Below are 26,748 nucleotides of genomic sequence, written 5' to 3' on the forward strand. Positions count from 1 at the left end.
TCAGCTGCCTAAAGGTTCTGCTTAGCTGCCTAACGGTTCTGCTCAGCTGCCTAACGGTTTTGTGCAGCCAGTTTCTCCCGGGAGAGGCTGGAGTGTCCAAAAGCTTGGCCCGACTGCGATTTCTACTGGTGTCAGGGCGGGTGCGGGGACTGAAGAAGGGCGAGGGCGAGGGCGAGCGGCGGGGACTGGGGAAGGGCGAGTAGAGGGAGGCACGGGCTGTCTCTAGCAGGTGGCCGCAGCCATGGAGAGGCTCTCTGCCGCCGCTGTCAAGGGCGAGACGGGCCCGGAGCGCCCGAGCCCCTTCAGTCAGCTGGTCTACACCAACAGCGACTCTTACGAGATTCACCATGGGGATCTCAGGAAGATCCACAAAGCTGCCTCCCGGGGCCAAGCCTGGAAGCTGGAGAGGATGATGAAGAAGACGACAATGGACCTGAACAGAAGAGATGCGAGGAAGAGGTACCAGGCCCTGCCTGAGGTGGGGCTGCAGGAGGAGGAGGTGGCTGTGAGAAGATCGCCCCTTCAGAGCTGGGGCTGGGAGGCCTGGGGACGAGGGGAGCAGGTGGAGGAGTGGCGGGCGACGGGGCGGCCGTCCTGGGCTCCGAGGTCTAGGCCTTCTTCCCGAGCAGTTCCCCCAGGCCTGGGATGGGGGCGCCCTGCAGGGCGGAGGGCCCAGGCCACCTTAAAATCAACCCCAAACTTTAGCTGCTTTCTCCTTCACTCCCACTTCCTCTCACAGAGCACTGTGTAGAGAATTTTAAAGTGATTTAACTTACAAAATTAAGTACATACAGGGTTTTACTTTTAATGTACAGGTTTTAAAATATAGTGTTAGATACATTATGAAATGGTGCATAATGAAATAATTCCCATAATATATTAACTTCTTGGCTAAAAATTTTTTGGATAAAGTCCAGTATCCATTTCAATATCAATGAATGTCTATATAAATGTATTCTTTGCTGAGGGACCTTAGAAGGTAACTTTGAGGTGGGAAGATGGTTTATGTTTTCGAATTTAAGAAGACTCATTTTTCTCAAGATGCAAGTTCTTTATCAGTTTTACATAAACCTAATAAAGTTACCAACGTTTTAAAATTTTTTAAATTACACACGCTGTCTTTTACTATTGTGATGACATTTAAAAATTTTTGTAACGGGGTAGAAAAGGCTTGTCCTTCTAGATTTCAAAATGTGCTATTAATTTGCACAAAATGGGCCACGGCCAGGCGCGGTGGATCATGCCTGTAATCCCAGCACTTTGGGAGGCTGAGGTGGGTGGATCAGGAGGTCAGGAGATGGAGACCATCCTGGGTAACACTGTCTCTACTGAAAATACGAAAAATTAGCCGGGCGTGGTGGTGGGTGCCTGTAGTCCCAGCTACTAGGGAGGCTGAGGCAGGAGAATGGTGTGAACCCGGGAGGTGGAGCTTGGAGTGAGCCGAGATCGCACCACTGCACTCCAGCCTGGGTGACAGAGCGAGACTCTGTCTCAAAAAAGAAAAATAATAATAATAATAATAATAATAAATAAATAAATAAAATTTGGAAAAAAAAAAAAAAAAGGGTCGGGTGTGGTGGCTCACGCCTGTAGTCCCAGCACTTCGGGCGGCCGAGGTGGGTGGATCACCTGAGGTCAGGAGTTCAAGACTAGCCTGGCCAATATGGTGAAACCCCGACTCTACAAAAATACAAAAATTAGCCAGGCACAGTGTCGGGAGCCTGTAATCCCATCTACTTGGGAGACTGAGGAGGGAGAATCGCTTGAAACTGGGAGGCGGAGGTTGCAGTGAGCTGAGATTCTACCACTGCATTCCAGCCTGGGCGACAGAGTGAGACTCTGTCTCAAAAATAAATAAATCACAAATTGTTTGATAACAGCTGAAAAGACAGGTAAATGAATACAACAGAATAGAAAATCCAGAAACACCCAAATATCTAAGAATTTAGAACTTGGTAATGCTCACACTTTATACTAGTAGGGAAAGAATTAGTTTCATAGTGAAATGCCTGCTTTTTGGAGAAAACTAGGTTTTTATGCCACAAACTAAATTTCTGACAGAATATAGATTAAAATTTTTTAATATACAAAATGATAAAAGCACCAGAAGAAAACATAAATGCCTGTTTACACAGGTACATTTTTATGTTGACAACACCTAAGAAGCTCAGAAGCAAGCAGTCTGAAGGATATTTAAGCAAAACAAAATTAAATTAACCTGTAATGAGAAAAAATAAAAGGCAGCATACTTGTAAAATATTTACTACACATGTATGTGCGTGTGTGTATATATATTAGATTTAAAAATCGTCATTTTATAGATAATTCACTTAACTCAACAAAAAACTCTCTAATTTAAAATTGGGCAATTTAAATTAGAGATCTAAATTGCAGATCTAAAAATAGTACTTTGCCTGTAATTTAAAATTTGGCAAAGTATTTTCTTAAGATCTATAAGAGACCTATGCACACAGAAAACAATATTTAGTGTTCCTGGTTAGAGAAGGCATTTAAGTTAAAAGAGGAATCAAATACTGTTTTCTATCTACAAAGTTTGTGAGGATAAAGAGCAGTGATATTTATACTGCTGTTTAAAGTTTAAGTTGCAGATAACTTTTCAAATAGACAATTTGGTGGTAAGTACCATATTATTAGGAAGAATCCATATAATGGCTTTTATAAATACATTTCAGTGAATTTACAGCATGGGATATGTGACCACTGAAGGTAGAAATATATAGAGAAGTAGGTGACATTTGAAAATGTATTTTGGTATATCAAGTGAGGGTAAAGTTCAGTTTGATTATACGTACACACAGACTACAGTCTTGTGTTATCTGAAATTGTGTATGAAATATGATAAAATTTGTTATTAGAGGGCAAGAATTTGTTATTTGTTATTTTTGGGAAGAGCAGGAATATAATTTTGCACCAATAAAAATAATTTCTCACTTACCATATTTTGATTATTATTTTTTGTGGATTAGTATATACTGTGAACTTTTAGCATCTTCAAAAGACAATCTTTTTACCTGTGCTTGTTGATTTACATATACATCTTATTAGGCACATATTTTTATTTTTATATAGATTTATTACATATATGTCAATAATTATAGGTTAATTAGTGTCGTTTTATTATTAAGAAAATAAAATAGAAAATATAAGTGCTTTATTTATAGCAGTTTTTTTAAGATATTGAACTTCCCAACTCTATTTATCCTTTTAATCAATTTATCACATGTAAGCTGAATGCCTATTATTTAGAATATACATTAACTCTGAAGATCCTTTCATCCTTAAAAACTTCACATTTACCTGCTCAGCCTTAGCAAAGTGAGAGATTTAAAGTTGGAGTACTAGGACTGAATCTCAGTTGAAGCTTTTCCTCTCATTTTTAAAACAAAAACACTTCTGAAGTGAGAAACTAGTAAAAGATAACTACCAACCACGATTTTGGAAATTTATAACAGCTTTAAATAGTAATATTAATCATTGGAAATACCAAATTTACATGCATTCTATAAATTTAAATATGAATTTACATACATTCTGCAAATCTTTTTTTGTTTGTTTGTTTTTTCTTTTATTATTATTATTATTATTATTATTATACTTTAGGTTTTATGGTACATGTGCGCAATGTGCAGGTAAGTTACATATGTATACATGTGCCATGCTGGTGCGCTGCACCCACCAAATCATCATCTAGCATTAGGTATATCTCCCAATGCTATCCCTCCCCCCTCCCCCCACCCCACAACAGTCCCCAGAGTGTGATGTTCCCCTTCCTGTGTCCATGTGTTCTCATTGTTCAATTCCCACCTATGAGTGAGAATATGCGGTGTTTGGTTTTTTGTTCTTGCGATAGTTTACTGAGAATGATGATTTCCAATTTCATCCATGTCCCTACAAAGGACGTGAACTCATCATTTTTTATGGCTGCATAGTATTCCATGGTGTATATGTGCCACATTTTCTTAATCCAGTCTATCATTGTTGGACATTTGGGTTGGTTCCAAGTCTTTGCTATTGTGAATAATGCCGCAATAAACATACGTGTGCATGTGTCTTTATAGCAGCATGATTTATAGTCCTTTGGGTATATACCCAGTAATGGGATGGCTGGGTCGAATGGAATTTCTAGTTCTAGATCCCTGAGGAATCGCCACACTGACTTCCACAAGGGTTGAACTAGTTTACAGTCCCACCAACAGTGTAAAAGTGTTCCTATTTCTCCACATCCTCTCCAGCACCTGTTGTTTCCGGACTTTTTAATGATTGCCATTCTAACTGGTGTGAGATGGTATCTCATTGTGGTTTTGATTTGCATTTCTCTGATGGCCAGTGATGGTGAGCATTTTTTCATGTGTTTTTTGGCTGCATAAATGTCTTCTTTTGAGAAGTGTCTGTTCATGTCCTTCACCCACTTTTTGATGGGGTTGTTTGTTTTCTTCTTGTAAATTTGTTGGAGTTCATTGTAGATTCTGGATATTAGCCCTTGGTCAGATGAGTAGGTTGCGAAAATTTTCTCCCATTTTGTAGGTTGCCTGTTCACTCTGATGGTAGTTTCCTTTGCTGTGCAGAAGCTCTTGAGTTTAATTAGATCCCATTTGTCAATTTTGGCTTTTGTTGCCATTGCTTTTGGTGTTTTAGAAATGAAGTCCTTGCCCATGCCTATGTCCTGAATGGTAATGCCTAGGTTTTCTTCTAGGGTTTTTATGGTTTTAGGTCTAACATTTAAGTCTTTAATCCATCTTGAATTGATTTTTGTATAAGGTGTAAGGAAGGGATCCAGTTTCAGCTTTCTACATATGGCTAGCCAGTTTTCCCAGCACCATTTATTAAATAGGGAATCCTTTCCCCATTGCTTGTTTTTCTCAGGTTTGTCAAAGATCAGGTACTTGTAGATATGTGGCATTATTTCTGACGGCTCTGTTCTGTTCCATTGATCTATATCTCTGTTTTGGTACCAGTGCCATGCTGTTTTGGTTACTGTAGCCTTGTAGTATAGTTTGAAGTCAGGTAGTGTGATGCCTCCAGCTTTGTTCTTTTGGCTTAGGATTGACTTGGCGATGCGGGCTCTTTTTTGGTTCCATATGAACTTTAAAGTAGTTTTTTCCAATTCTGTGAAGAAAGTCATTGGTAGCTTGATGGGGATGGCATTGAATCTGTAAATTACCTTGGGAAGGATGGTCATTTTCATGATATTGATTCTTCCTACCCATGAGCATGGAATGTTCTTCCATTTGTTTGTATCCTCTTTTATTTCCTTGAGCAGTGGTTTGTAGTTCTCCTCGAAGAGGTCCTTCACATGCCTTGTAAGTTGGATTCCTAGGTATTTTATTCTCTTTGAAGCAATTGTGAATGGGAGTTCACTCATGATTTGGCTCTCTGTTTGTCTGTTATTGATGTATAAGAATGCTTGTGATTTTTGCACATTGATTTTGTATCCTGAGACTTTGCTGAAGTTGCTTATCAGCTTAAGGAGATTTTGGGCTGAGACAATGGGGTTTTCTAGATATACTATCATGTCATCTGCAAACAGGGACAATTTGACTTCCTCTTTTCCTAATTGAATACCCTTGATTTCCTTCTCCTGCCTAATTGCCCTGGCCAGAACTTCCAACACTATGTTGAATAGAAGTGGTGAGAGAGGGCATCCCTGTCTTGTGCCAGTTTTCAAAGGGAATGCTTCCAGTTTTTGCCCATTCAGTATGATATTGGCTGTGGGTTTGTCATAAATAGCTCTTATTATTTTGAGATACATCCCATCAATACCTAATTTATTGAGAGTTTTTAGCATGAAGGGTTGTTGAATTTTGTCAAAGGCCTTTTCTGCATCTATTGAGATAATCATGTGGTTTTTGTCTTTCGTTCTGTTTATATGCTGGATTACATTTATTGATTTGCGTATATTGAACCAGCCTTGCATCCCAGGGATGAAGCCCACTTGATCATGGTGGATAAGCTTTTTGATGTGCTGCTGGATTCTGTTTGCCAGTATTTTATTGAGGATTTTTGCATCAATGTTCATCAAGGATATTGGTCTAAAATTCTCTTTTTTTGTTGTGTCTCTGCCAGGCTTTGGTATCAGGATGATGCTGGCCTCATAAAATGAGTTAGGGAGGATTCCCTCTTTTTCTATTGATTGGAATAGTTTCAGAAAGAATGGTATCAGCTCCTCGTTGTACCTCTGGTAGAATTCGGCTGTGATTCCATCTGGACCTGGACTTTTTTTGGTTGGTAAGCTATTGATTATTGCCACAATTTCAGCTCCTGTTATTGGTCTATTCAGAGATTCAACTTCTTCCTGGTTTAGTCTTGGGAGGGTGTATGTGTTGAGGAATTTATCCATTTCTTCTAGATTTTCTAGTTTATTTGCATAGAGGTGTTTGTAATATTCTCTGATGGTAGTTTGTATTTCTGTGGGATCGGTGGTGATATCCCCTTTATCATTTTTTATTGCATCTATTTGATTCTTCTCTCTTTTTTTCTTTATTAATCTTGCTAGCGGTCTATCAATTTTGTTGATCCTTTCAAAAAACCAGCTCCTGGATTCATTGATTTTTTGAAGGGTTTTTTGTGTCTCTATTTCCTTCAGTTCTGCTCTGATTTTAGTTATTTCTTGCCTTCTGCTAGCTTTTGAATGTGTTTGCTCTTGCTTTTCTAGTTCTTTTAATTGTGATGTTAGGGTGTCAATTTTGGATCTTTCCTGCTTTCTCTTGTGGGCATTTAGTGCTATAAATTTCCCTCTACACACTGCTTTGAATGCATCCCAGAGATTCTGGTATGTTGTGTCTTGGTTCTCGTTGGTTTCAAAGAACATCTTTATTTCTGCCTTCATTTCGTTATGTACCCAGTAGTCATTCAGGAGCAGGTTGTTCAGTTTCCACGTAGTTGAGTGGTTTTGAGTGAGATTCTTAATCCTGAGTTCTAGCTTGATTGCACTGTGATCTGAGAGACAGTTTGTTACAATTTCTGTTCTTTTACATTTATTGAGGAGAGCTTTACTTCCAAGTATATGGTCAATTTTGGAATAGGTGTGGTGTGGTGCTGAAAAAAATGTATATTCTGTTGATTTGGGGTGGAGAGTTCTGTAGATGTCTATTAGGTCCGCTTGGTGCAGAGCTGAGTTCAATTCCTGGGTATCCTTGTTGACTTTCTGTCTCGTTGATCTGTCTAATGTTGATAGTGGGGTGTTAAAGTCTCCCATTATTAATGTGTGGGAGTCCAAGTCTCTTTGTAGGTCACTCAGGACTTGCTTTATGAATCTGGGTGCTCCTGTATTGGGTGCATATATATTTAGGATAGTTAGCTCTTCTTGTTGAATTAATCCCTTTACCATTATGTAATGGCCTTCTTTGTCTCTTTTGATCTTTGTTGGTTTAAAGTTTGTTTTATCAGAGACTAGGATTGCAACCCCTGCCTTTTTTTGTTTTCCATTTGCTTGGTAGATCTTCCTCCATCCTTTTATTTTGAGCCTATGTGTGTCTCTGCACGTGAGATGGGTTTCCTGAATACAGCACACTGATGGGTCTTGAGTCTTTATCCAGTTTGCCAGTCTGTGTCTTTTAATTGGAGCATTTAGTCCATTTACATTTAAAGTTAATATTGTTATGTGTGAATTTGATCCTGTCATTATGATGTTAGCTTGATATTTTGCTCGTTAGTTGATGCAGTCTCTTCCTAGTCTCGATGTTCTTTACATTTCGGTATGATTTTGCAGTGGCTGGTACCGGTTGTGCCTTTCCATGTTTAGCGCTTCCTTCAGGAGCTCTTTTAGGGCAGGCCTGGTGGTGACAAAATCTCTCAGCATTTGCTTGTCTGTAAAGTATTTTATTTCTCCTTCACTTATGTAGCTTAGTTTGGCAGGATATGAAATTCTGGATTGAAAATTCTTTTCTTTAAGAATGTTGAATATTGGCCCCCACTCTCTTCTGGCTTGTAGGGTTTCTGCCGAGAGATCCGCTGTTAGTCTGATGGGCTTCCCTTTGATGGTAACCCGACCTTTCTCTCTGGCTGCCCTTAACATTTTTTCCTTCATTTCAACTTTGGTGAATCTGACAATTATGTGTCTTGGAGTTGCTCTTCTCGAGGAGTATCTTTGTGGCATTCTCTGTATTTCCTGAATCTGAATGTTGGCCTGCCTTGCTAGATTGGGGAACTTCTCCTGGATAATATCCTGCAGAGTGTTTTCCAACTTGTTTCCATTCTCCCCGTCACTTTCAGGTACACCAATCAGACGTAGATTTGGTCTTTTCACATAGTCCCACATTTCTTGGAGGCTTTGCTCGTTTCTTTTTATTCTTTTTTCTCTAAACTTCCCTTCTCGCTTCATTTCATTCATTTCATCTTCCAGGGCTGATACCCTTTCTTCCATTTGATAGCATCAGCTCCTGAGGCTTCTGCATTCTTCACGTAGTTCTCGAGCCTTGGTTTTCAGCTCCATCAGCTCCTTTAAGCACTTCTCTGTATTGGTTATTCTAGTTATACATTCTCCTAAATTTTTTTCAAAGTTTTCAACTTCTTTGCCTTTGGTTTGAATATCCTCCTGTAGCTCGGAGTAATTTGATTGTCTGAAGCCTTCTTCTCTCAGCTCGTCAAAGTCATTCTCCGTCCAGCTTTGTTCCATTGCTGGTGAGGAACTGCGTTCCTTTGGAGGAGGAGAGGTACTCTGGTTTTTAGAGTTTCTAGTTTTTCTGCTCTGTTTTTTCCCCATCTTTGTGGTTTTATCTACTTTTGGTCTTTGATGATGGTGGTGTACAGATGGGTTTTTGGTGTGGATGTCCTTTCTGTTAGTTTTCCTTCTAACAGACAGAACCCTCAGCTGCAGGTCTGTTGGCGTACCTGGCCGGCCGTGTGAGGTGTCAGTCTGCCCCTGCTGGGGGGTGCCTCCCAGTTAGGCTGCTCGGGGGTCAGGGGTCAGGGACCCACTTGAGGAGGCAGTCAGCCCGTTCTCAGATCTCCAGCTGCGTGCTGGGAGAACCACTGCTCTCCTCACAGCTGTCAGACAGGGACATTTAAGTCTGCAGAGGTTACTGCTGTCTTTTTGTTTGTCTGTGTTCTGCCCCCAGAGGTGGAGCCTACAGAGGCAGGCAGGCCTCCTTGAGCTGTGGTGGGCTCCACCCAGTTCAAGCTTCCCGGCTGCTTTGTTTACCTAAGCGAGCCTGGGCAATGGCGGGCGCCCCTCCCCCAGCCTCGCTGCTGACTTGCTGTTTGATCTGAGACTGCTGTGCTAGGAATCAGTGAGACTCCGTGGTCGTAGGACCCTCTGAGCCAGGTGCGGGCTATACTCTCCTGGGGCCCCGTTTCCTAAGCCCATCGGAAAAGCACAGTATTCGGGTGGGAGTGGCCCGATTTTCCAGGTGCCGTCTATCACCCCTGGAAGGGGAACTCCCTGACCCCTTGCGCTTCCCGAGTGAGGCAATGCCTCGCCCCTGCTTCGGCTGGCGCACGGTGCGCTCACCCACTGACCTGCGCCCACTGTCTGGCACTCTCTAGTGAGATGAACACGGTACCTCAGATGGAAATGCAGAAATCACCCGTCATCTGAGTCGCTCGCGCTGGGAGCTGTAGACCGGAGCTGTTCCTATTCGGCCATCTTGGCTCTCTGCAAATCTAAATATGGAATAAAATGAGCCATACCTACTTGAATCCCAAGTTTTCTTTGGCTTGAAGTTTTAAAAATATTAAAGAAATACTTTGTTTTAACATTTTGTTTTTATTTCAACTCTCCTTTTGTGTAGCACTCTTAAAAGCTAAAATTTCTTTAAATGTTAATCCTGTGACTAGGACTGCCATCATCCTGTTGTATATACCATATTCCACTTCATGGAAGGCACCGTGAATTGTGTGATGCCTCCTTATTTATGTACCAATAAAAGATTGTTTAAATTTCTGCAAAATATACTTGTAATAAATAATGACTTATAAGTGGCATTTCAATGTCAGAGATGTTAAAATATGAGAAATAGAGTATCTTAGAATTATTAAAATAGTTTTATCTCTAGCCTTTAAAACAATCCACAAAGTAGGCATAATTGTACCATTTTACTTAAAATGTTTTCTTTGTTAAGTAGTAGAAATAATTACAATATCTAACAATTACTGAGCTGTTAAATGTGCTAGGAATTCTTCAAAATACTTTGCACAGATTCTCATGAGGCATCACAGTGATGTCCTGTGAGATAACTGCTGTATTCATCTTCACTTTATTGGTGAGAAAATTGAGGCACAGAAAGGTTAAGTGATAGCTAGGTGAAAGACTTTAAAGTAATATTCAAGCCCAAGTTGAATGGAATCCAAAGGCCAAACTCTTTCTATTCAAATAGGCCACTCTTTCATTAATGTAGTGAGTAATAAGAGTGAATGAATGTTGTACTTTCTTCAGGAGAATATTAAATATTTGTTCTGAAGGCAGAGAAAGAACATGGTATTTAATGTTGACAATTACATAAATCATTATATGTTTTGAAACAGTGGACTAAACTTTCCTAAAAAATCCTCTCACTCTCATAGGACTGCTCTACCCTGGGCCTGTGCCAATGGCCATGCAGAAGTAGTAACACTTCTGGTAGATAGAAAGTGCCAGCTTGACATCCTTGATGGTGAAAACAGGACACTTCTGATGAAGGTAAACGGTAGCCAGTTCTTTCAGCAGGAGATGGATTTGGTTTAAATACATAGAATAAAAATGAATTTATCTCATTGAAATATAACTAGTTTGTGAAACCTGTGGAATATTTATTTATATTTCCTATAATTTATAATTTACTTCTTTCTTGAATACTGACAGGCTCTGCAATGCCAGAGAGAGGCTTGTGCAAATATTCTCATAGATTCTGGTGCTGATCCAAATATTGTAGATGTGTATGGCAACACAGCTGTCCATTATGCTGTTTATAGTGAGAATTTGTCAGTGGTGGCAAAATTGCTGTCCTGTGGTGCAGACATCGAAGTGAAGAACAAGGTAGACATTAACCAATGTTATTTTCAAAATATTTGAAATCCATTTGTTTTAACATTAGCATATATAAATTGTTTTATATTTGGAAGCTCAAACATTCCCATTTTTCTATGAAAATAGTTTGACAAAACTTAATTGTCTAGGATTTTGCTTTAAATATTAATATTTTTACAAGAACTATTAGTATGGCTTTTCTGTGCATTTATGATAAATATTTGAATTTGCTAAAGGTAAAACTTTTTCAAATATTCTTTCCCACCCAAGTTTTTTTTTTCTTTCCAGTTAGTGTAAAACTACAGGAAAGTAAAATTTGCCTGCATAAATTGAGTCAACATGTAAAATTTAGGAGACATGCAGAAATCTGGATTTCCTCTTAAAGGATTGAACCTGGTGTCTCTTGAGCCCATATGACTCTTTGGTATGCTATGAAGACATTCTAGCTTTACATAAAGCATACGTTTCCAGTTTGCCACTGTGCCCACCTAGTTATATCACTTACTCAACTTACCTCTTTTGCCTCTGTAAATATTTCAGTTATCAATTCCTCTCTCATAGTATATTTTGGTAAAGATTTTAAGTTACTGAAGGCAGTTTATAGGTGTTTATAATATAGAGTTTATATTTTACATTAATTCATTAACAATGGGGTTGTCTTCTAGAATTTAGAATATTTTTTAAACGATGATTTTTCTTTATATATACCATAAATAATCATCTTCTATTAGAAGGCCTTTAAACCTTTTTAGATTAATCATGGTTATGTTTGAATAGATTATGCATATTGCAGAGAATATTATATCTTTCTCCACAGAATTGTCCCTTAAAATTCAAGTGATTTAGTGGCTTCTATTTTGCTAATCCATATACATGAGTTAGAACTTTCATTAATAAGCCATTTTATTCATACTTCTGATATTTTGCCAAAAAATAGTATCAATTACAATAGAAACCAGAATAAAAATGGATTACTGCATTTTAAGAAGTAGATATGCATTAGGATCCTAGGAGTATCATTATAATTGGGAATAAACTTTTATACTGAATTTCTTTTCTTTTTTTTTTTTTTTTTTGAGATGGAGACTCGCTCTGTCGTCAGGATGGAGGGCAGTGGTGTGATCTCAGCTCACTGCAACCTCTGCCTCCCTGGTTCAAGCGATTCTCCTGCCTCAGCCTCCTGAGTAGCTGGGATGCAGGCGCATGCCACCACACCCAGCTAAATTTTTTGTATTTTTAGCAGAGATGGGGTTTCACCATGTTGACCAGGATGGTCTCGATCTCCTGACCTTGTGATCTGCCCACCTTGGCCTCTCAAAGTGCTGGGATTACAGGCATGAACCACCTTCTCTGGCCTTTTATACTGAATTTCTAATAGCTGAGATAAAATCCTATTGTCTGGTAATAGGATAAACCCCATGGACTATTTAATAATAAGCAATCAAAGTTTATTTGAAGTCAATCTCTTTTAATTTAGAGCCACTTCCTTAGTGACCCATTTAGAGCAGGAGTGCCTGACATTGGCATCTGGAATCTTGGGATCATTAATAGAAGAGAATCAATGAGTTTGTATCACCCAGAGGAAACCTCCATTTTTGGGGGGAAGCTTTCAAAACTGCATCTCTGAAATTCTAATTTGTCAAATGTTAATGTGTGCCACAAAAATATACTGTCAAATAAGGATTAGGTAAAGTTCATTTCTTGAACAATGAACATTTAATTCACAGTTTTATAAATAACATTTCTTGAACATAAATAATAGTGGAATCTCTTGGGGTACAGTGCTTCTGGTAAGGTAATTATTCTTTGGAATATAGTTGAAGAAACACTGTTCTAGAGGCAATAATTTAGATTACTAATTTAGTAAAAAACAAAGTATTTACTACTATGTCTTAGGGTTTAAGGATATAGAGATAAAAGATACAGCCCCTGCCCTCAAGAAGCTCTTGGTTTACATGGGAAACAATAAAATCACTACAATATAATGATTTTTGGAGATAACCAGAGTTAATGTGATGATGCAGAGGCTGAATGTTTACAAGAGAAGGTGCAGTGCATGGGAAAGCACAGAAAAGTGAAAAAGAAGGGATTGCTATTGATTTACTTTCTGTTAAGTTCATAGGATATTATATAAAATATTCAGTTCAGCTGAGAAATATGTAATTTCATGAATTATAAATTGTTTTTGCTGTTTTACAGGCTGGCCACACACCACTTTTACTGGCCATAAGGAAAAGAAGTGAGCAAATTGTGGAAATTTTACTGACAAAAAATGCAAATGCAAATGCAGTTGATAAGTTTAAATGGTACAGTAGTTTTTTTAATTAAAAAACACTTGAGTAGTGTGCTAGAGTAATAACACTCAAGTCAGAAATATTAAATTAATAACATTTACTTAAAATTATTAGATTATACAGAAAAATACCAACACAAATTATCAGTTGGGAAGAAAAGCAATTATTTGGACTGGTCAACATAAAGAACAGTATATAGTAGGACTTTCTTCTTTTATTACATTGACTGATTCTTATTTGTAATCTGATGCTTTTGGTTGCATTATCTTCTATTAGCTAAAGTGGTTCTATATTAGTTCTAAGAAGTATGAATTTTTAGTTTACTTTATAATTCAATGTTGAATGATTAACACCTTTATTGTATTTTTTTAACTTCTGTTTTTCATACACTTTTAAAAAATGCAATATTTGCTGGGCATAGTAGCTGTTGTCTGTTATCCCAGCACTTTAGGAGGCCAAGGTGGGTGGATCACTTGAGGCCAGGAATTCGAGACCAGCCTAGCCAACATGGTAAAACCCTATCTCTATGAAAAATATAAAAATTAGCCAAGCACGGTAGCACAAGCCTGTAGTCCCAGCTACTCTGGACAATATTATTCCTAATATTGTTTTAAGCCTTCAGATTGCTCTCACTTGTCTGACTTCTAGCTAATTTTGAAGTACAAAATATTATATCAGACTAAGGAGGAAATAGATAATTCTTCACTTAAAACTTTGCCTCTTTTAGATTAGTGAACAGAACATATTTTCTTGCCCCTCAGTGGACTTTATGTTAGCCAATTCTACTATGCCATATCCCAGTGGGACATGAGTCTTTTTGCCCCTTCCTTTTAGCCTTGGTCGTGATTTACAAGGATAAACACTTGAGCACTCAAGATACTTAACGTTTGTTAATACATGCAAATTGTTAATTCTACACTGACAGGCACATATTAAATTGGTTCTGTTCCTAATGATGAAGTTATCTTTTTGTTATTTTAGCACAGCTCTCATGCTTGCCATATGTCATGGATCATCAGAAATAGTTGGCATGGTTCTTCAGCAAAATGTTGACATCTGTGCTGAAGATACGTGTGGAATGACTGCAGAATGTTATGCTGTTGCTTGTGGATTTAATCTGTAAGTGTTTACATTTAAAGGCTAGGTGAGATTTTATAGTTTGTTTCAGGTAGTTTTTGAATGACAGTGAGTTAGTTCACTTCTTCAGCCAGAAACTAGGCAAAAAGCTAGACTAGTTAGAAGGAGTAATGGCTCCAGGATTCTTTATGTTAGGGCTTTAGGGCCGCTAACGTTGTCTACTTGATTTGAAGTATAACCCCTATGCATGGGATAAACATAATGTCACAATTTTGGTTTTTCTAATTAGTTATTTGGGTCTCAAAATGTCCACTTTAAGCAGAAAACCTGATATTGTCCCCTGGGGGCTGTCTTCCGTACCTTCATTCTTGAATTTTTTAAAAGAATCTGAACCTAAGTCCAAGGAAGACCTTCGTTTTGTACAAATCAGAAGGATTGGGGGGAAATGGTCATTCTTTTCATTTTGTTGTTTCCATTGATTCTGTTGCTGCATTGTTGCCATTGAAACTACTTCTGCAGTCTGGTAATGATTGACCTTTGTGACCAGGTTGCCCTTACTAACACAGATCCCTCAGTCTTCATGGTGTAGACTTCGAAGTTATTACATGTTTTTAAAGTTCACGTACATATTCTCAGCCATTGTTTCCAAAGTACCAGCACCCCGCTGTGGCAGCTGGAACTTTTAGCTTTAGCCACACACATAGTGAGCAAATTGACCCTTCTCCTCACACTCAAAACCTGATGTGAAACCCACATCTTAGCCTGGACATGGCCTAGACATTCATGGTAAGTTATACTTTGAGTGGCTTTTTTCTATTTTCTCTAGCCAATATTAGTTGTGGTAGTTTGAAACTGTAAGTCAGGTTGAAATAATGTTACGGGAAGAAATTAGAGATCCATTTTGTCTTTGTTACCAGATCTATATCCCTCGCTCTTTAAATCCTGTGTAGCATCATTTTATAGGTAGTGGAAGGTCTCATCTTATTCTGTAATGTCATCTTTCCCAAGTTGTAGTGGGTTCCAACTTGTGGTTGTCCCCTCAAGTGATTCTTTTTTCCTAAAAGTAAAAATCTCCCATGCTACTTACATCTCTACCTCGAGTTTTTAAAATATTTTCCAATGCTGCATCACCATGAAGCCATTCAATAGACTTCACGAAATCTCAAGTAAGTTGGTAAGATTTAACAGAGCTAAGCATCCATCACTAATCAGTCTTCATGTATAAAAGTAAGGATTTGTGCTGGCTTCAGTGGTACATATAGTAAAATTGAAACAATGTTGAGAAGATCAGCATGGTCCCTGCACAAGGATGACACACAAATCTGTAAAGTGTTGCATATTTCTTACAGTCCCCAAAAGCACATTTTACTACTTTCTAACTAGCTCCAAGGAAATGATGTGAGTCAAAGCAAAATGGGTGACACCCAGTACTGCAATTGTGATTTTCATACAAAAAATTATTTATGTAAGGTGATCTATGAAATGAGATGTGGTAACACATAGGATCTTGTGTGCAATATTTTGTTAGTAGGGATCTCAGTAATGAGAAAATACCAACTTGCATCTTCTTTGTGGAACTTACAAAAAATAAAGGTAGGGTTTTGTCTTCCACAGCAGCTGGAAATGAACATAGTGACTAAGCATCATTCTAACAAAGATTTGTTGGTTCAGAATTTAAGGAGGTAGATAAAGAGTAGTAGTAGTCCAAGCCAGATACTGACATCTATTAGTTTTCTGCCCTTGGTGTGACTGATGAGCTCAGTAATAGAACATAATTAGGTTAACTGATTTAGTGATTTAATATATTTATAAATAAATTTCATTACAAAATATAAAATAGCTTAGATGCTCTGAATTACAAGCCACAAAGAATAGAACATCTAATATCCAAAAGTAGGAATTAATAACAGAAAATTGCAATATTTGAATATTATAACCTATGAAGAAACACATTTGTTTATTTTTTTTTTTGTAATTTATTTTTTGTAGAGACATGGTCTTCCTATGTTGCCCAGGCTGGTCTTGAACTTCTGGACTCAAGCAATCTTCCTGTCTCAACATCCCAAGGTGCTTTCATCACAAGCATGAGCCACTGCACCAGTTCAATATGTTGGGTTTTATTGGGACTTTTAAAATAGTTTCAGCAATAAGGTTCAAGAACAAATTATTTTTTTGCTTCACTATTTCTTTAAGCATTTTTAAAATGTTATCTTGTTAAATCTTTATAATAACCTAGTGAAATAAGGCCCTAAAATCCTCATTTTTAGAAGACATTGAATCTAAGAGAAGCAACTTATTCAAGTAAAAATACCTGTTGGTAGCCATGCTAGGACTTATTCTGAGTTAAGGACATTTTCCATATGTCAAGCTAACTCTGGTTAATTTATTGTTATACTGCCCTCAATTCATGAGTGTTTTATCTTTCTTTCTTCTTTAATTAGAAGCTTAATAAGTTCATAGAGCTTACAAACTTAAAGTCTATGGAAAAAGTGATGTTCTGATGTTAGCTCTAATATTGTCTAAAATACTCTAAGAACTTAATAAGTTTGGTAAATTTTTTATATCAATGTTAAAATAGTAATTTTATTTATTTCATTTTTATACATAGCATTCATCAACAACTTTTGGAATATAAACAAAAGATATCTAAAAATTCTCAAAATAGCAATCCAGGTAAGACCTCTGATAATAAACTACTCTTGGTGGTGCTACCATAAGATTATAGGAGTGTTGATCACAAAAGAGCTATTAAAAAAGCAATGTGTAAGTAGCATGTGTTTACATATATACCTATATGTAAGTGTTTGTATATATATACATAGCTTTGATTTAATTTTTTAGTTTATAATTCAGAATTCATTAAGAATTTAGTTTAGGTGGTTTATAATCTTAAAAATATTATCTGAAAAAATATTTGTTTAATTGTGGTCCCTAATATCCTGTATAATACTTTTGTATAAATAAGTAAAACAATTTTTAAGTTTATATATTGTATCTTTCCTCAACTCTCATAACAATTTATGCTTGTTATAAAATGTATAATCCTTGGTGTGATTGATGAGCTCAGTAATAGGGGATTATCAGCTTATCCAATTTAATGAATTAATATATTTATAAATAAATTTTATTACAAATTATAAAATAGCTTAGATGCCTTGAATTACAAGCCACAAATAGTAGAACATCTAATAATGAAAAGTAGGAATTAGTAACAGAAAACTGCAACATTTGAATATTATAAACCATAAAGGAACACAGTTTATTTATTTGTTTGTTTGTTTCTTTATTGTAGAGACATGGTCTCCTTAGTTGCCCAGGCTGGTCTTGAACTTCTGGGCTTTATTTAATTTTTACAATAAATTATTTGCATTTAGAAAATTAGAATTAATTACAGTTGAGTCTTGAGCAACATGAGAGTTAGGGTGCTGATACCCCCATGCAGCTGAAAATCTGCTTTATGTGAAAATCTGTTTATTTTGACTCCTCCAAAACTCTACTAATATTCTTTTTTTTTGCCTTTTATTTATTTTTATTTATTATTATTTTTTATTATTATTATACTTTAGGTTTTAGGGTACAAGTGCGCAATGTGCAGGTTAGTTACATATGTATACGTGTGCCATGCTGCTGTGCTGCACCCACTAACTCGTCATCTAGCATTAGGTATATCTCCCTGTGCTATCCCTCCCCCCTCCCCCACCCCACAACAGTCTCCGAAGTGTGATGTTCCCCTTCCTGTGTCCATGTGTTCTCATTGTTCAATTCCCACCTATGAGTGAGAATATGCGGTGTTTGGTTTTTTGTTCTTGCGATAGTTTACTGAGAATGATGACTTCCAATTTCATCCATGTCCCTACAAAAGACATGAACTCATCATTTTTTATGGCTGCATAGTATTCCATGGTGTATATGTGCCACATTTTCTTAATCCAGTCTATCATTGTTGGACATTTGGGTTGGTTCCAAGTCTTTGCTATTGTGAATAATGCCACAATAAACATACGTGTGCGTGTGTCTTTATAGCAGCATGACTTACAGTCCTTTGGGTATATACCCAGTAATGGGATGGCTGGGTCGAATGGAATTTCTAGTTCTAGATCCCTGAGGAATCGCCACACTGACTTCCACAATGGTTGAACTAGTTTACAGTCCCACCAACAGTGTAAAAGTGTTCCTATTTCTCCACATCCTCTCCAGCACCTGTTGTTTCCTGACTTTTTAATGATTGCCATTCTAACTGGTGTGAGATGGTATCTCATTGTGGTTTTGATTTACATTTCTCTGATGGCCAGTGATGGTGAGCATTTTTTCATGTGTTTTTTGGCTGCATAAATGTCTTCTTTTGAGAACTGTCTGTTCATGTCCTTTGCCCACTTTTTTGATGGGGTTGTTTGTTTTTTTCTTGTAAATTTGTTGGAGTTCATTGTAGATTCTGGATATTAGTCCTTTGTCAGATGAGTAGGTTATGAAAATTTTCTCCCATTTTGTAGGTTGCCTGTTCACTCTGATGGTAGTTTCTTTTGCTGTGCAGAAGCTCTTTAGTTTAATTAGATCCCGTTTGTCAATTTTGGCTTTTGTTGCCATTGCTTTTGGTGTTTTAGACATGAAATCCTTGCCCATGCCTATGTCCTGAATGGTAATGCCTAGGTTTTCTTCTAGGGTTTTTATGGTTTTATGTCTAACATTTAAGTCTTTAATCCATGTTGAATTGATTTTTGTGTAAGGTGTAAGGAAGGGACACATTTTCAGCTTTCTCCATATGGCTAGCCAGTTTTCCCAGCACCATTTATTAAATAGGGAATCCTTTCCCCATTGCTTGTTTTTGTCAGGTTTGTCAAAGATCAGATAGTTGTAGATATGTGGCATTATTTCTGAGGGCTCTGTTCTGTTCCATTGATCTATATCTCTATTTTGGTACCAGTACCATGCTGTTTTGATTACTGTAGCCTTGTAGTATAGTTTGAAGTCAGATAGGGTGATGCCTCCAACTTTGTTCTTTTGGCTTAGGATTGACTTGGAAATGTGGGCTCTTTTTTGGTTCCATATGAACTTTAAAGTAGTTTTTTCCAATTCTGTGAAGAAAGTCATTGGTAGCTTGATGGGGATGGCATTGAATCTATAAATTACCTTGGGCAGTATGCCCATTTTCATGATATTGATTCTTCCTACCCATGAGCATGGAATGTTCTTCCATTTGTTTGTATCCTCTTTTATTTCCTTGAGCAGTGGTTTGTAGTTCTCCTCGAAGAGGTCCTTCACATCCCTCCTATGCTGGATTCCTAGGTATTTTATTCTCTTTGAAGCAATTGTGAATGGGAGTTCACTCATGATTTGGCTCTCTGTTTGTCTGTTATTGGTGTATAAGAATGCTTGTGATTTTTGCACATTGATTTTGTATCCTGAGACTTTGCTGAAGTTGCTTATCAGCTTAAGGAGATTTTGGGCTGAGATGATGGGGTTTTCTAGATATACAATCATGTCATCTGCAAACAGGGACAATTTGACTTCCTCTTTTCCTAATTGAATACCCTTGATTTCCTTCTCCTGCCTAATTGCCCTGGCCAGAACTTCCAACACTATGTTGAACAGAAGTGGTGAGAGACGGCATCCCTGTCTTGTGCCAGTTTTCAAAGGGAATGCTTCCAGTTTTTGGCCATTCAGTATGATATTGGCTGTGGGTTTGTCATAGATAGCTCTTATTATTTTGAGATACATCCCATCAATACCTAATTTATTGAGAGTTTTTAGCATGAAGGGTTGTTGAATTTTGTCAAAGGCCTTTTCTGCATCTATTGAGATAATCATGTGGTTTTTGTCTTTGGTTCTGTTTATATACTGGATTACATTTATTGATTTGCATATATTGAACCAGCCTTGCATCCCAGGGATGAAGCCCACTTGATCATGGTGGATAAGCTTTTAGATGTGCTGCTGGATTCTGTTTGCCAGTATTTTATTGAGCATTTTTGCGTCAATGTTCATCAAGGATATTGGTCTAAAATTCTCTTTTTTGGTTGTGTCTCTGCCCGGCTTTTGTATCAGGATGATGCTGGCCTCATAAAATGAGTTAGGGAGGATTCCCTCTTTTTCTATTGATTGGAATAGTTTCAGAAGGAATGGTACCAGTTCCTCCTTGTACCTCTGGTAGAATTCGGCTGTGAACCCGTCTGGTCCTGGACTTTTTTTGGTTGGTAAGCTATTGATTATTGCCACAATTTCAGCTCCTGTTATTGGTCTATTCAGAGATTCAACTTCTTCCTGGTTTAGTCTCGGGATGGTGTATGTGTTGAGGAATTTATCCATTTCTTCTAGATTTTCTAGTTTATTTGCGTAGAGGTGTTTTTAGTATTCTCTGATGGTAGTTTGTATTTCTGTGGGATCGGTGGTGATATCCCCTTTATCATTTTTTATTGCATCTATTTGATTCTTCACTCTTTTTTTCTTTATTAATCTTGCTAGCAGTCTATCAATTTTGTTGATGCTTTCAAAAAACCAGCTCCTGGATTCATTAATTTTTTGAAGGGTTTTTTGTGTCTCTATTTCCTTCAGTTCTGCTCTGATTTTAGTTATTTCTTGCCTTCTGCTAGCTTTTGAATGTGTTTGCTCTTGCTTTTCTAGTTCTTTTAATTGTGATGTTAGGGTGTCAATTTTGGATCTTACCTGCTTTCTCTTGTGGGCATTTAGTGCTATAAATTTCCCTCTACACATTGCTTTGAATGCATCCCAGAGATTCTGGTATGTTGTGTCTTGGTTCTCGTTGGTTTCAAAGAACATCTTTATTTCTGCCTTCATTTTGTTATGTACCCAGTAGTCATTCAGGAGCAGGTTGTTCAGTTTCCATGTAGTTGAGCGGTTTTGAGTGAGATTCTTAATCCTGAGTTCTAGCTTGATTGCACTGTGATCTGAGAGATAGTTTGTTATAATTTCTGTTCTTTTACATTTACTGAGGAGAGCTTTACTTCCAAGCATGTGGTCAATTTTGGAATAGTTGTGGTGTGGTGCTGAAAAAAATGTATATTCTGTTGATTTGGGGTGGAGAGTTCTGTAGATGTCTATTAGGTTGGCTTGGTGCAGAGCTGAAAAAACTCTACTAATATTCTACTGTTGACCTGGAACCTGAAAAAAGATGAAAGCATAAGCAGTCAATTAACCCATAGTTTCTATTTTATATGTACTATATACTGTATTCTTAGAATAAAGTGAGTTGGAGAAAAGAAACTGTTATAAAGAGGAAGAAATATATTCACTATTTATTAGATGGAAGTGAATTATTATACATAAAGGACTTCATTCTCATTGCCTTCATGTTGAGTAGGCTGATAAGGAGTAGGCAGACGAGAGATTTGTCTTGCTATCTTGCAGTGGCAAAGGAAAAGAAAAATCTGTCTATTAGTGGGCTCTTAGAGTGAAAACCCTTATTCAACGATCAACTGTGTGACATAGTGACTTGTGTCACTAAAAAAGTAACTTATCTTTAGAATTTGGAACTCAATAATACTTTTCTTGCACCATAAATGAATGTGAATAAGAATTAACATAACTTAGCCAGGATGCATCAGTATCAATAGGGTATTATTTTTCAAAGATACCTACTGGGTGCAGAAGTCAGAAAAGCAGTTCTTTGTTGAGAAGCTCAGGTTATGTTACATAGTCTTGTACCAACAAGGTCTCATGATTATCAACTTCATTCTCTCTAAGTTGAAACCAAATAAGATATATTTACTTCATTAGAACAAAATGTGTTGTTCTATCTGCTGGATAATTAGTGTATTAATAGTAATTTTGTTACAACAAGATACTCTGTTCCTACTAGCCAAAATATTATCATTATGAATATTCAACTAGCTCAACTCTAGGCTCAACAAATTATAATAAAAGTGGAAAAAATTTTCCAAATAATAAAAGTGCTACTGTGATACCTAAATGTGACACAATACATTGTAAAATATGAACTGTATGAGCACATCTTTAATTTATTATATATTTATCAAAGGACTTCTATAAGTTAGATTTTGGAAGTTGCAGGAGACCAAGATGGAATATACATAGTCTGGGCCTTTAAGGTGCTCATAATACATTAGAGCTGTCTCTATTGAATTTCTGCATTTTTCCAACAGAATTTCCTAACTATGTTTTTTATTCCTTTATCTACTTGTCCATTTAACAAATAACTGTCAGGTGTCTTTAAGGTACTAGGCATCTTTTTTGTTATCATTGTCATTTTTTATTATTTACTACTTTATTAAGGTACTAAGCATTTTTCTTGTTATTATCATCTTTTTTATTATTTACTACTTTATTTAGTGCTTACTCTGTGCCAGAACCCCTTTGGGAGCTTGTAATTATCACTTAGTATGTCGTTACCATATTCAGTATGTGTCAGATATTTTATATCCAACGTGAAGAATTAGAGCTTTAAAAAGTTTGGTAGTGTCCAGGAGCGGTGGCTTACTCCTGTAATCCTAGCACTTTGGAAGGCCAAGGTGGGTGGATTGCTTGAGCTCAGGAGTTTGGGACCACCCTGACTAACATGGTGAAATCAGATCTCTACTAAATACAAAAAATTAGCTGGGCCTGGGTGGCGTGCGTATGTAATCCCAGCTACATGGGAGGCTGAGGTAGAATTTCATGAACCCAGGAGGCGGAGGTTGCAGTGATCTGCTGAGATCGTGCCACTGCACTCCAGCCTGGGTGACAGAGCGAGACTCTTGTCTCAAAAAAAAAGAAAGAAAGAAGAAAAAAAAAGGAGAAAACAAAAATTTGGTGGTATTTAAGGAAAGCAAGCTGAATGAGTAGAAGTTTTCCAGGTAAAGAGTCAGAAGGATGATATTTAGCAGAAGGAAAATTTAACCAGACTGTGTGTTTGGCAGAAGGAACATCTGAAGGAACAGGAGATGAGGCTGCATCCTTGGCAGAAAGAACACCTGACAAGGCTGAATGCTTGGTGAAAAGTACACCGACGGATAGGATATGGTGAATTCCTCTTCAAAGATTTTAGCCTGTAAACATACTTTAAAATTCAAGAGGGGGAAGATTAAGACAGTGAGTTCTGAGTTCCTCATCAAAGAACAAGTATGTCAGTATGTTCAGCTTCTCTGTTCTTTGTTCTCCGTTTTAAAGTTTAACTTCCTCGTTTTTTATGCCTCCTTGCCCCTAGTTTCATTAAACAACCCCCTTCTAGCCTCTAACACCTGCCTTTGTCTTTAGTCGTTCTTAGTCAGCTGCTCTGTCCTTAGTCATCCTTAGACACCTGCTCTGTAACTGTCTTTCCTGCTGAAACTACTCACCCTGCCACTCCAGCTCATACCCCTGCCCTCTTTGAAATAGCCAATCTGAATTAGCTTAGAGTGTGCAGTCCAACCCTATCCAATAGGGAAAAGACACAACAGTAGGGACTAGCTGCGTTAAGAATAAGAACCCTTTCTCCTCCCTTGTCCGGTGTGATCTTGCCATTACTCCACATGCAAGACCACTCTTCTATAGAAGTAAATTTGCCTTGCTGAAAAAACTTGTTGCTGGAGTGCTGACTCTTCTTTGAGGCACAGAAAATTTATTTTGCACAAATTTGGGGGCCCACCCAGCATTCCCATTCTCCTCTGGGGGAGGGTCCAGTCCTCTCCCGTGAGGAGGCACACCTCGCTGCCTCGTTGCAGTGGCCATAAAGGTAAGGAATCAAGACTCAACTGGTGCAATTAATAAACCCGGGCTCTCAGCAATGTGGAAAGAAACAGGCCAGCAACTTGGGGGAAAGGATCTTCACATAACGTGGTGACCAGGTAACTGTGCACAGACCGAGGTAAGAAATATCGTAGGGGTGACAAAGTATTTCCTTGGTGGTCGGGATATTCTGGAGGTTGAAAGTGTGTGTGAATGATCACAAGCACTACTGCTTGCGGTGCTGTTTGTGTGGATGATACTAAGCATTATTGCTGTGAGGAGTGAGTGGGTCCTATCTGCGGTTTTTTATTTGAATAAAAAACCTTTGAAGAGGAATTCACTGTATCCTTATAGGGCTCAGGGCAGATCCTGATATGGGGTTTATACCATGATGCCAATGGTTAGAGGGACCTAAATTTCCTGGGCGAGAAGCAGCCAGAGTGGATGAAGTGAAAGAAGCGTGCAAGGAGCCTCCAGCAGATGGGGCTAAAGGATAGGGAAGAAATCTCTAGCATGCGGGATTGAGCCTAACCAGGACCTAACATGGGAAAAGCCCCAAGAAGACATGGAGCAAAAAAGAAGAGGATAGTAACAAAGACATGCCCCCTGATAGTCCCCTGGGTCTCATGTTAAAATATTGGAAGGATAATGAGAGGACTAAACCTAAGAAAAAGCATTAGATGATAAAATACTGCTGTTTCATTTGGACCCAAGGTCCCATTTTCAAACCCTCAATCTTCTGGCCAAAGTTTGGGTCAAATGAGGATGTAATGTGTCAACTTCTAATTCAATATGTTAATGATAAAAATCTGCTTTCTCAAGAACTAGACTATGCTCTTTGTTGGAGACAGGGACCAGTCCTTATTCCCTTAAAGACAAGTAGGGAAGAAGCCGATCCAGCATCTCAAATTGAAAAGTCAGACGAACTGACTCCCACACCTAAAGCCAGCACATGAGATCCCGTATACCATTTTGCCCTACTCAGTGCCTCTGACCCTTCCCCTCGGGCAGCGGCTGCCACCCCAGATCATACGCCAGATCCTTCCCCTGCTCACGCTGTTCCTCCTCCTTACAACTCTAATTCTTGGGAGTTATCATCCCATGAGACTGTTCCCTTTCAGCCTAAATACCTCTCCCTAAAGGGACTCCAGCATGAGGTACAGCAATGTAAAAAGGACATTCAGAACTTCCCTTTTCCCTCTGCACCTAAGGAGTCAGCCCCAACTCTCTTCCCCTTAAAAGACATGCCACAAGGAGGAGGAGCCATTGTATTTGTGAATGCTCCCTTGACCAGTTCAGAAGTTTGAAGTTTGAAAAAGGAAATTAAGCCATTGTTAGACGACCCTTATGAGGAGGCAGATAAGGTTGATCAGTCCTTGAGACCTCAGTTTTACACTGGGGTTGAGTTTATGTCCATCCTAGGCATCCTCTTTTTGGAGGAGGAAAGAAGCATGATCTGATCCGTAGGGCTGCTATGGCAATTTGGGAATGTGAACATCCTCCTTGTCAAAACTTTCTTACCACAGACCAAAAATTCCCTGCCCAAGATTCCCGGTGTGATAATAACACAGCTCACCAAGAAAACATGCAAGACATAAGGGAAATGATAATGAAAGAAACTAGGGAATCAGTACCCCAAACTCAAAATCTCTCTAAAGCATTTGATATACAACAGGAGAGGGATGAGTGGACTATGAAATTCTTAGACAGACTAAAGGAGCAAATGAGACAATATGCAGGCCTAAATTTGGAAAATCCCCTGGGACAGGGAATGTTAAAGCTCCATTTTGTCACTAAAAGTTGTCCAGATATTTCTTTTTATTTTTTTGAGTTGGAGTCTCTGTCACCCAGGCTACAGTGCAATGGTGCAATCTTGATTCACTGCAGGCTCCACCTCCCGGGTTCACTCCATTTTCCTGCTTTAGCCTCCTGAGTGGCTGGGACTACAGGTGCCCACCACCACGCCCAGCAAGTTTTTTCTATTTTTAGTAGAGACGGGGTTTCTCCGTGTTAACTAGGATGGTCTCAATCTCCTGACATCATGATCCACCCACCGCAGACTCCCATAGTGCTGGGATTACAAGCATGAGCCACTGCACCTGGCCAACATTGTCCAGATATTTCAAAAAAGTCAAAAAATTAGAAGATTGGGAAAACTGACTTCAAGTGAACTTCTCAGAGAGACTCAAAAAGTATCTGCGAAGAGACACAAAGAAAAGCAAAAACAAAAGACAAAACTTATGTTATTCACCTTCCAACAGATGCCTCCAAACCCAAGTACCCCTAAACAGAGCTTCCACTGGGCCAGAAACTATAAAGGTTCCAAACCCTCCTTTAAAGGACCCAAGCTTCCATAGGGAGGATCAAGGCTCTCATCTACCAGGCCCTCTAAATAGTATAGGGGAGTAAAATCAAAGAATCCCAGAACTGAGAGTGGGGAAGGGCAAGGTAGACACTACAAATGTGGAAGAACAGGCCACTTCAAGAGAGAATGTCCCAAATTAGAAAAGGAAAAGGAAGCCCTTCCACTCATGGCTTTTGAGGAAGAATAATGGGATCAGAGGTTCTGTCTCTTTTATCTTGAGTCACACCAGGAGCCGTTGATAAGTCTAGAAGTGGGAACTCACCATGAGTTTATAACTTTTTAGTCAATTCAGGAGTGACTCGATCCTCTGCTTGTTTTCCTCCCATCTAATATTGCCTGCTTTTCAGAGGAACTTTTGGTTTCTGGGGTAAAGGGAGAAGGATTTAAAGCAA

At 38.3% G+C, this 26,748-nt stretch overlaps 1 protein-coding gene and 1 non-coding gene across 2 annotated transcripts; both read left to right on the forward strand.

The window, feature by feature from the left end:
• On the forward strand, window positions 1-26,269 carry LOC100443300 (putative ankyrin repeat domain-containing protein 30B-like). The gene is made up of 7 exons (XM_063727536.1): window positions 1-459; window positions 10,522-10,636; window positions 10,799-10,972; window positions 13,163-13,269; window positions 14,239-14,376; window positions 16,943-17,007; window positions 23,205-26,269. Exons 1-7 carry the CDS (start codon window positions 242-244, stop codon window positions 23,309-23,311), a joined length of 924 nt encoding a protein of 307 aa, XP_063583606.1. The 5' UTR covers window positions 1-241; the 3' UTR covers window positions 23,312-26,269.
• Window positions 15,572-15,678, forward strand: LOC112131503 (U6 spliceosomal RNA). Its single transcript, XR_002913559.1, has one exon. It is a non-coding gene; the product is annotated as a U6 spliceosomal RNA (small nuclear RNA).
• Window positions 26,270-26,748: the final 479 nt, after the last annotated feature.

The sequence above is a fragment of the Pongo abelii genome, chromosome 8, assembly GCF_028885655.2.
Source record: "Pongo abelii isolate AG06213 chromosome 8, NHGRI_mPonAbe1-v2.0_pri, whole genome shotgun sequence".
In the NCBI taxonomy this organism is placed as follows: Eukaryota; Metazoa; Chordata; class Mammalia; order Primates; family Hominidae; genus Pongo; species Pongo abelii.

Coding starts and splice junctions, on each gene's coding strand:
- LOC100443300 (XM_063727536.1), top strand. CDS start 242: ATGGAGAGGCTCTCTGCCGCCGCTGTCAAGGGCGAGACGGGCCCGGAG. Junction 10,973..13,162: donor ACATCGAAGTGAAGAACAAG/GTAGACATTAAC, acceptor GCTGTTTTACAG/GCTGGCCACACACCACTTTT. Junction 14,377..16,942: donor GTTGCTTGTGGATTTAATCT/GTAAGTGTTTAC, acceptor TTTTATACATAG/CATTCATCAACAACTTTTGG.